The 12,147-nt window shown below is 39.2% G+C and overlaps 3 protein-coding genes across 3 annotated transcripts; 1 reads left to right on the forward strand and 2 right to left on the reverse strand.

The window, feature by feature from the left end:
* Positions 1–32: 32 nt before the first annotated feature.
* Positions 33–2,134, reverse strand: LOC117570421 (uncharacterized). The gene is made up of 3 exons (XM_034252054.2): positions 1,765–2,134; positions 1,401–1,526; positions 33–1,260 (listed from the first exon to the last, which is right to left on the reverse strand). The coding sequence occupies exons 1-3, from the start codon at positions 1,946–1,948 to the stop codon at positions 389–391; spliced, it is 1,182 nt and encodes a 393-aa protein (XP_034107945.1). The 5' UTR covers positions 1,949–2,134; the 3' UTR covers positions 33–388.
* Positions 2,135–2,210: 76 nt separating this feature from the next.
* LOC117571225 (cytochrome P450 4p1-like) lies at positions 2,211–4,367 on the reverse strand. The gene is made up of 8 exons (XM_034253272.2): positions 4,113–4,367; positions 3,847–4,047; positions 3,704–3,785; positions 3,533–3,633; positions 3,200–3,470; positions 2,875–3,095; positions 2,508–2,822; positions 2,211–2,451 (listed from the first exon to the last, which is right to left on the reverse strand). The coding sequence occupies exons 1-8, from the start codon at positions 4,312–4,314 to the stop codon at positions 2,288–2,290; spliced, it is 1,557 nt and encodes a 518-aa protein (XP_034109163.1). The 5' UTR covers positions 4,315–4,367; the 3' UTR covers positions 2,211–2,287.
* Positions 4,368–5,694: 1,327 nt separating this feature from the next.
* LOC117569877 (glycerol kinase) lies at positions 5,695–8,557 on the forward strand. Its single transcript, XM_034251216.2, has 5 exons — positions 5,695–6,041; positions 6,137–6,265; positions 6,360–6,704; positions 6,765–7,785; positions 7,842–8,557. The coding sequence occupies exons 1-5, from the start codon at positions 5,955–5,957 to the stop codon at positions 8,057–8,059; spliced, it is 1,800 nt and encodes a 599-aa protein (XP_034107107.1). The 5' UTR covers positions 5,695–5,954; the 3' UTR covers positions 8,060–8,557.
* Positions 8,558–12,147: the final 3,590 nt, after the last annotated feature.

The following is a 12,147-nucleotide window of genomic DNA, read 5'->3' on the forward strand; positions in this document are numbered from 1 at the left end:
ATCGTTTGTTTGAGCTGCAAACAATAAAAAAATTGTTTACTTACAGTGGAAGATGGGTTTTTGCTGAAATTGTTTTGGGGATAAAGGAAAGGGGAGGGACGGATAAAACAATTTCTTCTTTTTGTAATATCGAGTTACTTTTGTAATTCATTTTATTTGGTTGATACAACTGAATAGATATGGACACATACTACATCATTGTAATAAAAAAACTAAATATATAAGTATAAAGATTAAGCTTAGCCTAATTAGCGTCTTAGAAAAATCTAATTATTTTGCACATAATAATAATCATAATAATAAATATACAAATAATATTACTTATAATTGTACGTATGTATAATGATCCGGTAAATTTTTGCCATGACATTTGAGGTAATGCAATTGATTAAGCCTCGTCTTTGTACTTGGCATCTTTGAGAATGCTGGCAAACTCAAATTTCACGCGTTCTCGTTCCGATCTGGGCATGCTCCGCAGAGTGTCAACCAGGGATAGACAGTAGAGTTCGATAGGATCATTGATTGGTGTTAATGTTGGCAAAGGAGCTGCCATTGCCTTTCGTTTCGCTGCTTTCGCCATTATATCATCAACGGGGGCTGACCGTCGTGTCACAGCGGATTTAAAGATGGGCTCAATGGTTACTTCGCCATTGGAGAGCGATGTGTTATTGCTTTGTTGGTACTCGGATTTCATGTACTGAGGTATCTGCGACTGTTCGTCGCCGTTGCCCATGACCACCATAGGTGTAAGCAGAGGTGAGGAGGCCGGTGAGCTAACTTGTGTATTGTTGTGGCTATTGCTGCCATTGCCGTTGCCATTGACTGCCGAATCATGGAACTGCATCGATACATCGGGTTTGGGCTCCATCACCATTAACTCGGGCACAATTTCATTATCGCTGTGACCATCCTCCACATGCGCCGAGCCATCCTCGCTGTTATCGTCCAGTTCGATAATATCATAACTGTCCGACGGATCGATGCGCAAGTGCTCCGGATCCGGGTATAGAAAACTGTTGCTGTCATTGTCGCTACTGCCACCACCACCACCACCACTTACATTATTAGGTGTATTAGTCTGGGTAATGTAGGCTTGCGCCTTTTTCACGTTGTACGATTGTGCGGTATTTTGTAAGAAGGATAAATCCTCAGTGAAACGTCGTTTGCGTACATTCGGATTTACCTGGCCCGTTTCTAGTGCCTTAATTTCCTGCAGATAATTGTAGCGTATGTTTTTCCATTTCGTTTGTAGAAAACGTGCTGTAAATTAAAAAATATTACTTAAGATTACGGATATTTTTAAAACTGATACGCAGAAGATCTCTAGCTATGAATTTAGTAGTTCATTATTTTCTAGCACCATCGCAATATCAGATTTCTTATATAGTATATCATCTTACATGAAGCTCCTAGCTCATTAGCTATGCGATCCCATATGTCCACGCGCACGGGATTGCGTCGATAATGCGGATGGCTCACATCATAGATGGCAGGATTAGCACGAACCAGTTTTATTAGACGATCGTCTGTGGGTTTTTGTGAAAAATCGTTAAAATCTGCGTCACAGTTTATTAGGCATTCTACGTTCTTCGCAGCTGAGGCAGTCACAATAACAACAACAACAGCAAAAACAATAACACTAAGAGCAACCCTTAGACCGTCTTCTCTCTATTAAGGGAAGACTGTTGTGTGCTATGACTTAGACTGGGGGTTGATTCTGCACTTTTCAATTGTGTATTGTGCTTACAAAAAGGACGTACTTACCGAACTCTGGCCCCGTTGTCTCACGTTCTGCATAATATCGTTGCATTTTGACTTTGAGTCCAGTTACCAATATTTTGCTCCTTGAAGATTTTTGCGTTTCGATTTGGATTTCCTTACGACTTTCACTGCAACGACTTGTATTTTGCTGAATTAAGCTGCCAGCAATGGAGTCCTTTCTCTCCATTGATTGACCTTTCAATTGCGCATCAATATCAATGAAGGGTTTTATTTTTATTTAGCAATTTCTAAAACACCGTTGCGTGCGCGACGTCTTCTGTGCCTCTCTGTTTTTTCAGTTTTGTTTTACGCGCTCTGCGCACGCTCACTCTACGCGGTGCTGCCAACTGCATTGCATTTCTGCCAAATTGCCAACTTGAAGACCGCTTCGCCGCATTTAAAAACATTTTTAGTATATTAATTTTCAGTATATTTATTAATGGTTTGGCGGCTACAATTTAAAATTGTTTAAGTTCAGTTCAAGGTGCATATTTTGCATTTATTTACTTATAAAAATAATAATTATTTATTTATTTCTTCTCACAAGCTTAACTTTAATATTATTTTTAACACCAAGGGTAATACCGCTGTGCAATATAAGATCTTTGGGATCAAACAAAGGTAAAATCTTCAATTGTTTTATAATATAGATTAATAGGGTTTTGATTTCAAGCATCGCGTACTTTTGACCTATAGCATTAAAGTAAATTAGTGATGTAATAAGTGAGAATAAAACCAAAACTTACCAACACAATTTCGCTGACCAGCACTAAATGGAATAAAGGCATATGTGTGGCGATCCTTCATGTTTTCAGGCAGGAAACGGTCTGGATCAAACTTCTCTGGATTATCCCAATACTTGGGATTATGATGAAGATCGAATATTTGCACCACAATTTGGGTGCCCACGGGCAAGATAAGACCATTTGGCAATTCGGTTGCGTTCAATGTCTCGCGAGCTATTACAGGTGCTGATGGATACATGCGAACGGTTTCCTTAATAACGCACTCCATGTATTTAAGTTTCGTCAGCTGGTTAATGTCCAAAGTGGTTAGATCATCTATTGAAAAGCAATTAGTTAACTGATGATGTAATTTAATTTTTCTACTTACCATCTATATTTTCCACAATTTCTTGATAGCATCGCTCCTGTTCTTCTGAGTGCAATGAAAGATTCATGAGTGTAAAAATTAAACACATTGATGTGGTATCAAAACCACCAAACATTAATGTATCGACTTCTTCACAGATGCCTTCATGATCAATTAGACCATCTTTCTCAGCACATATCAAAGTGTCCAACATGGCAAACCTTCTTTTCTTGTTGATATAACTAAATTTGAAAAATATTAAAAATGAATGAATAAAATATACATATGTGACCTACATCCCACATACTATACAAGCGAGAGACATTTTTATTGTAATCCCACTTACATGTCATCATCCGGCATTTGATCTTGACTTCTTTGAAATAGCTCATCTTCTAAAAGAAGGCGACGTTTGGCAATGATTTCACTGGAGAAATCGTGCATTACCTTCAGATAAGGAGCATCTCTACTAGCGGCCAGCCAATTATACATGGTGTTATTATAATGCAGGGGATTGCTTACACGCATAATAAATAATTTTTCAACCATTTTCATGCTTTCCCGATAGCGATCGCCTTTCTCAATCATATCATCTAGTTTAATGCCCATTGCCGTTTCTATAAAGCATTTAATTTTTACATTGAATTAATTGAAACTGATTAACTTAATGTGTACTCACCACATATACTGTTGAGTGTAAACTTGGGTATAAGATCGGTGACGGATATTACACTCTCGGTTTGATCGTGAAACTGCTCAATGAACTTTAGACTTTCCGCTCTATACATGCATATAAAAAATAAAAAATTTATTATTTTTCTGTTATTTTTTCATTTTTAAAACAACTAACTTGAAAACTTCCTCAAATTGACCTAATATATTGAAATGGAATGTGGGTGTTATCATCTTACGTCGTAAATGCCATTTTTGACCTACAATAAAGTGAATGAATTACCTCTGTTAATTATTAATTTGGATTTCTCCATATATTACCTGATGCGGTTAATAAACCAGTTCGTATAGCTGGTCTCATGAAATTATAAACCATTCCTTTTGTAATGAGATTGGTATTATTTACGACAAATTCTACTGTTTCCGGATCGATGACACTGTACACTGCGGTGCCCAAACTATATATCAAATAGCTGCCGCCCAATTCCTTGGCTAATTTTCGGGAATGTTTGAAAACTCCGGCTATACTCCAAATATAATAATTTTTTTTATAAAACTGAAGCACAATGATTTTAAATTTGGATTACCATCGTCTAGTCCGTAGAGATCAAAGCTATTGGCAAATATAGTCTTGCCCTTTGGAATAGGAGCAATATCTTCTACAGGGCGACCATCCTTGGTATGTACTCGCCGTGCAAAGAAAGCCAGAATGTGGTAGTCTTTATTGACCCTATAGAGCCAGTGCAGCAGCACACTTGCGGTTATGATAAGACAACAGGTAGCAATCATTTTTTTGCTATGAAGAACTGAACTCGTGCGATTCCAGAGAGCAACTAACTGCAGCCCCCACTCCCAGTGTTTGTTTTATACTCGAACTTATCACACAAAACAAACAAGTTATGAGCAAGCAGACTATAAACAAAGCTGCTTTTGGCTCTAGCTGTTTAAAGCTAAATCTTGGACACGAAATGATTTTTATACTTTTCTTTACAAAACATGCAATATTTTACTACATTAAATTAAAGTTTTATTCAAAAAATTGTAATTTTGTTCATCTTGAAAGCTAATTTTTAGGCCATGTCAACACTAATTATATTACTCTGTTGATTGAAATATTGACTGCTCTCAGTATTTTTTAGTGAGCGAGTCGCATTTTGCGCTCTTATACAATCGCTAATCAAGTCTTATACGGCCAAAATCTGCAAATTGAGCATTACAAAGCACTTTTATACCCTGTACCTATAAAGCCAATAACATAATTCTCATGCTTTTGTGCAAGAATTTTTAATAATAAGAATGACTCAGCAACTTTTCTACATTTATTTATTGCACTATTGCGACCAAAGTCGCTCTAATTACCATGTAACATAATTCTCGAAAATGTAAGAGCAACAGCTACATTATGTATAAAGATGTAAGCCTTCATATGTAGTGGGTGTTTGATTGTCGAGTACTTGCTCTAAAGCATCTCGTCATACTCTGTTGAAACCCACTAAAGCTCATGCGTAAGTTTGATGCAAATATATACAAAAACTATTGAAGCTGTGAAATCTGTGATTTATTGAAAAGAAAATATATTTGGGTGTTTATAGGTATGTATATATTTCAATTAATTAAATTTAATGGTAGCTTCGATTTAGGAGTTACATTGTATTTAGCATCACAGACAAGAAGCATTAAAACGTTGCTTAGTCTTTGATAAATAAACCTCCAAAAGACTTTCAAATGTTTAGAATTCGAGTAAACAAAATCAAAAAATATATTTAAAGGTTTTTTTTTTCAAATAGATGTTGTTGTCATCTATTGTAAACAAGCTAACCAACAAAGGTCACCAAGTCATGTAAATGAATACATAATTAATTAAACTACTCGTATGATGATCAATAAAGTCAATTTTAAGAAAAATATTTTTAACAGGCGACTCCAAAATTAAACCGATTTCATTATAAATTTCTTAGGTTGTTTTTTATTCATTCTTTTCGGTAACTCTTTATTTGTATTGTATTTAAAGCACAAAGGAAAAAGTCCGTTATTGGTAGAATTCAAATATTCTTCGACAAAAGATAATTTAAATCTCAGCTGTTTACCATACGTTATTTAGTATTTCAATGTTTTTGGTATATTGAGGGATTGTCGAATGGTTTTAGTATTTTACCATACTTTCCGTGCGGTCACATTAGTGTACCGCTGCTTAAATAACAATCAATGAGTCGTTTAAAAATTTTGCTCGATTTCATTAAACTATGCATCACATTTAACAGTGCACAAAAAGGAATTCATATTGGGCGCCTGGTCGTCGGACTCAGCAAGACGGAGGTGTGGACGTGTTGACGGCATCGTAAAAAACATCAAATCAACGAATTGCAAGCGTCGCATTTGGCGCGCGTCCGGCACAGAACATAAGGCACGTGCTTGTTTCCAATAAATTGATGAAAAATATGAACGACGGGCGCTATGGAAGATTTGGAGCTCTCATTGGCGTTGCATACGTGAGCAGTACCCACTGCCGTTTTCTGGTAAGAGGTCGAAAGGAAAATTTACAAACACACTGCAAAACACAAAACACACACACACACGCAAAGTGAAGCTGAGTCAATATCTATTTCCATAGATTTATTCAACGAAAAACGCCGAGGTGCTGGCTTATCATGAACTCAAATTGCGTCAGATAGTGCACAATGCAGGTTGGCTGGAATATGATCCCGCCGAGATATGGAAACACATGCAGGAGTGCATCGAGGTGCGTAACGCAAAATTTCGATTATATCACCATCTTCACTAACCCAAACTGTAACACCCCCAATGTACTGCGTATATTCGTATATTCGCTGTAGACTGCCTATAAAAATTTAGTAATATTGGAAATCAGTCCGCATGACATCATTGCGGTGGGCATTTCAAATCAACGCGGCACCACTGTGCTTTGGAACAAACAGACGGGACAAGCACTGCACAATGCTATCGGTTGGTCTGATTGTCGTAGCACCCCACTGCTTAAGTCCTTGTTAAACAATGTCAAGCGCAATGTGAATTATGTGCGTCATCGCAGCGGGCTGCCTTTAAGCAGTTGTTTTAGCGCCTTGAAGATCAAGTGGTTACTGGAAAATGTGCCATCGGTGGCCAAGGCTGTTGAAGATGAGCAATGCATGTTTGGCACACTGGATTCCTGGCTTCTATGGGTAAGTACGGTAGCCAAAAAGACTACTTTTGTGTTAACAGAAAATCTAATATTTGTATAGAACTTAACTGGAGGCGTCGATGTGGGTGTTCACTCAACGGACGTGACGAATGCGCACTACACCTCTTTAATGAATCTTGCCGGACAGCAGTGGGACGCGAAGCTATGTAAATTCTTTAAACTGCCAATGGGAATACTGCCACGGATACGTTCCAACTCTGAGATCTTCGGGTACATTGTCGAGGGGCCTTTATTGGGAGTGCCTATTGCGGGCGTAATGGGTGAACAGCCAGCTGCCCTGCTGGGCCAATTGTGTATCAAGGCTGGTCAGAATGTCTGTACGCTAGATGACAGCTGCTTTGTGCTGCTTAATACGGCTCAACAGATGATTGAGTCAGACAATGGACTGATCACGGGCATCGCACATAAACTGGGTCCCACAGCAGATACGCATTTCACGCTCGAAGGTGCCATTTCCAATGCTGGTTCGACGGTTAACTGGCTGCGCCAGGGACTTAAAATTAGTACAGAAATCAGTTCCAATGATAATGTGGTAGAGTCATTGAATACATTCATTGGCGAGAACTCTATGATTTCCTCGTCCTGTTCCTCAAGCATGCTAAATGCGGAGTGTGGGCTTGCGGCTAAGCGCTCGGAGATTACATTTGTGCCCGCATTCCATGGTCTCTACGCTCCCTACTGGCGCTATGACGCGCGTGGTATTATACTGGGATTAACCAGCCAAACGACAGCGGAGAACATCACACAAGCCGCGTATGAAGCAACTGGATTTCAAATCTACGAAGTACTTCAGGCCTTTAAAAAGGATACGACAAACTGGGATCCAGCTTGCATGCCTCCCGTTTTGACATTCGGTGGCGAATACTCGGAGGACAGTCACCTAGTACAGTTTGTTGCAGATATAATTGGATGGATGCTGGAACGTCCACAGACTACATCACCAGCTGGATTAGGGGCCATGATAGCCGCTGGTGTAACAATGCGAGTGGTGTCATTACCTTATGCGACGCGCATGTACGCACCTCCAACGGATGTCTTCTCTCCGACTACAACACAAAATCGTATGTAGACATAATAGAATCAACATTCCATCAATAACATCTATTTAACATTGCAGGTCGTGAACTGTTGTATCGGCGCTGGGACTATGCAGTGAAAAAGTGTCTGCATTGGAACAATTATGAGACTTATGAAGCGGATGTGGAGCTATTTGCCCAACGCGAACGTGATCCCAATTTACCTATACGCCGGTCCATTCCGGGCAGTATATTCCTCACCACATCCTTTGCGATGCTGTTGTTGGCCAGTTTTTTCAAGAACAATCGCTTGACTTAGATGAGCTGATGTGTTGTTAGTATGCTTTTAGGCGCTGACAGATTAATTCAGCGTCCGACAATATGAAATCTAGTCACAAGAATTATGTGAATTATGCGCATTCAAAATTTATTGTTTAGATTAGCATGTAATTTCTTTATTTCCTTCCCAGTTATTCCTTATAATTTGTCCCTAACGTTAGAATATGAAAAACAAAAAAGTTTTGTGATTAGTATATACAAGCTATATACATAACTAACTATAGTTTTAGGCATGTCATATTCTCAGAACGTTTAAAATTTATTGCAAATTTATCATTTTGCTCAATTTAGTTGTAATCTGTATTTTTAGGCTTCTATTTATTCAACTTATTTCTTTTAACGAAAAGACAATTGTTAAAGCTGTGGATATATCTACATATATAATAAGCTAAAGTAGGACCAGCTTCCAAAACAATATATTACTACTATTCACTGTTAATATGAATATGCCACAACCAAAGGATTAAAAAATTGTAAATGAGAAAATGTGCAGTTCATTGTTTCTTTCTAGCATCTCCCATCTCCAGGTCTTGAATTTTGAATGGCGTTTGCCAACGCTATGAATAACTTAAATTGACAAACTTTGCCAGTGGCCCTATGGGAAGGATTGCCAGCTGGATTGCGTGACGAGGCGCACGCCACTTCATTGGAGGAGCCATAACCGAAGGAGCTCAAGTAGCTGCTGCACAAGTGGACACTGTTTACACGGCACATTGTGCTGCTTGTCCTCTTGGTTGTTGTTGTTGTTGAAATTCATTTGCCAGTTAATTAGCTAGCAGGAGAGTCAGGCACCTGGACCTGGAGTCAACTGCATCTGCACCTGCATCTGCTGTTTGGATGCATTCAACGCCTGTCATTGGCTTCACGGCAACTCCACGGACCCAACCATTGAATGCAACTTAAGTTATTGCGCTTATTGTTGACACGCGAATTGTTGCCAAGACAGCCTGGGGAAAAGTAGCTGGAACAGCAGAATCAGCAGCAGAAGTTGCTGTAGCAGCTGTGCTCATGCATAGCGACCCACAGGCAATGTGCACTTGAACGCAACGCTCCAGCGCCCAATCCACAAATCTCACCCAAACCAAATTGACAGTACGGGCGTGTTCCATCCACTGACTGCCAAGCTGTTGTCTCTGGTGCACGTCGTACTCATCGTCTTCGTCCAGCCACAGCCGCAGCGTTGAAGTTGGTGTTGGTGCTGGAGTCAGAGTCGGAGTCGAGGCACTCTTTCAAATGAGTTTTTATGCGCGCGCGTTCGCCAGCTGCGCTACATGGAAAGCCCTGGGGTCCATGGAATTATTCACATATTTACATATGTAACGGATGTGTATTTCAAGCTATTTAAGAGACTGTACGAATATTGCTAAATACGAGTATTACTATATAAATAAAGCTGCAGCAAATTATGATGACGATAATTGCCAAATCCAAAAATATTTCGAAATACTCAATGTATATTTTTGAAAATATTTTTTGTGCGATCATAATTTTATTCAGATAATATATTTTTAAATTCTCTGCGGATATTTTGGAATATGTTATATCACATTATTAATGAGTTTCGACTGCCTTCAGCAAATGTATGTGCAAGCAAATGAATTTATTTTCGACCACATAAAGTATATATATTCTTGATCTGCGTCTATAGCCATGCCAGTCTCTCTATAACTATAGTCCCTATGATTCCTGAAAGTTTTGTCGCAATCAGATAAAATTTTATAAGTGATTCAGATAATCTGGTATATTTTATACTCTATGATATATTTTCAATAAATTAGTAGATTGATATAACAAATATAGCGTTCGGTATATTTAAGTGTGTTTCAGAATATGTATTTGGCATATTTTAAGAATAACATGGTCGACTGTAGCCCTATCTTTCTTATTGTTGTGTAGAATTAAAATTACTAAAATATTTCAAGAGTACCAAATGTGGTTGACACTGCGTCAAGAACTTGATGCTTTAATTCTGCAGATGATAGCGTCTACGAAGTGTCGTCAAAGCCAGTGTAAATCTCAGCTACACATTCCGGCGACGTTTGCAAATTGGTTTGCATTTGAAGACAAAAACGACAACGGAGTCGACGACGCGCAGTAAAATGTGAAATTTGTGCAAACATTGAGACAGTCCCACACTCCCTTCAACGCATTGATGGCTGATGGGTGGTTTGGAGCGAGGGGTAAGGGGTGAGATGTGAGGATGGGCAATGACAGCAAATAGGAGGCGTGGCAGAAGACGCTGAAGCAAGTAAACTTTGCACGTAGTCAATTTAAATAAATTAACACGCTGTTGTATGTGTAGTACTATTTCTTATACACAAACACGAATGTACTTTATAAGCAAGGTTAGGAGACCGAGTAATGCAGGAATGAAACACTGTGCCAGCCAGCCAGCGTATACTGTGTCCCACTGTGGTGCAATATGCCAAAAATTTGACATGGCCACGTAGCAAAGTGAATTGGAGTTGGCATCGCCCAATTGCGGGTATCAATGTGCTGCGTAGCTGGCCGGGTGGGTTTTTGCGTTATGCGGTTACAAGAGGGCTTAGGATTTGCCATTTGCCACAGCGGCGCTGCGGTGTGTCCCGTGCAATGTGCAACACGCTAGAGGGGTGTTGTGCTCCGTTGTGTTGTGCGTCGGTGGCATACGCATAAATCTTCAAGTTTATGGCATCAATAAATGTCGGAGCGAAATAATGATTTCGTCAAGTTGCGCCATTGTGCAATGTGTGGCATCAGAAGTAACCCCCTTTTTGCTTTCAACTCCTGCATGCAGCGACGCGAGTCACGGGGGGGGGGGGGGGTGGCCTCGTCTGTCAGCTACCCATAAAATATACAAGCATTATGACTCGAAAGTTCTACGACTTTTTTATACCCTTTCTCACCCACCCCTTGTATTTTGTATTCAAATACTAATTTGCTAGGATTTCGGTTTTTATGATGATTACTCGTCGTCGTCTGTTCGGAGAACGGGAAATTCAATTCTCATCATAAAGCTACAGCGGCGGCAGCTATCCAAAATTGTGGGCGTGTACCCGCCCAGTGCAAAGAAAGGCTTCGCACATTGCGCGTACAATTTATTTATTGATCGAAATTCACTTGGCTTTTTATGGCAAACTCATCTGCATATGCGCCCAATGCCAGCTGAAATCATTGTTGACGCAAGGAAGAAGCAAGGATTCAAGGGAACGTACTAGCTGACTGGCTGACTGGCTTATCAATTGCCCGGGCACAAAAGTTTTTACGTACTTTTTACGAGCCGCCCTCGCATGGCAGCCCGCCATAAAAATGTCATAAATTCGCCGAGCGAAAGTTTCTCCAAGCATGAAAGCCTGACGATGATGACGACGTCGACAACGAAAACGACAACGATGAGGATTCAGCTTGGGTTCAGCTTTGGCTCAGTGGCTCGACTCGTAAAACTGGCGGCATCGTAAAAACCTTAATTAATTTTCTAATCAACATTTTTGCTGCATGTAAATCGGCTGCTTATGAGACTGTACTATATACTACATATATATATAACATGTAGCATAATTTTAGGCTGTGTATTTAGCTGCTCTGGTTTGTGTGTAGTTATTTTGGTCTTCAGCTCCATTAGTTCGCAGTTGCCTAAGCCGGCGCTATATGTCAAAATAACGGCTACACTTATTGCTCGCAATGTCTTACTAAGAGCTCCACAGTTGGCATTGGCGCCATCGATTTTCAAGTCAAAACTTGCTCCTCCTATTTGCTACTGAAAATTTCTCTTTACGCTTATATGTTTTGGACAGTTGTTTTAAGTAGTTGTGTAAAACAAATTCGACAATGTAAGTTATCTGTAAAAAAGTGACTCAGAAATAGGTTTAACATGTTAGGCTGAATCTATTAAATAAACAATTTAAGATTTCTAATTGTCTATATTGAATAAATTTCTGTAATGCTGTTGATCAGACTTTTTTGAACATGCTGCATAGATATTGAATAACTAAGAATTTTGGCAATTCATTTATATAATGCTTATAATTAAAATAAAATTCCTTTTACTTAAATTTGAAATTACATTTGACAATTAAGAAAGCTTCAATC

Source organism: Drosophila albomicans, chromosome 3 (genome assembly GCF_009650485.2).
Source record: "Drosophila albomicans strain 15112-1751.03 chromosome 3, ASM965048v2, whole genome shotgun sequence".
Lineage (NCBI taxonomy): Eukaryota > Metazoa > Arthropoda > Insecta > Diptera > Drosophilidae > Drosophila > Drosophila albomicans.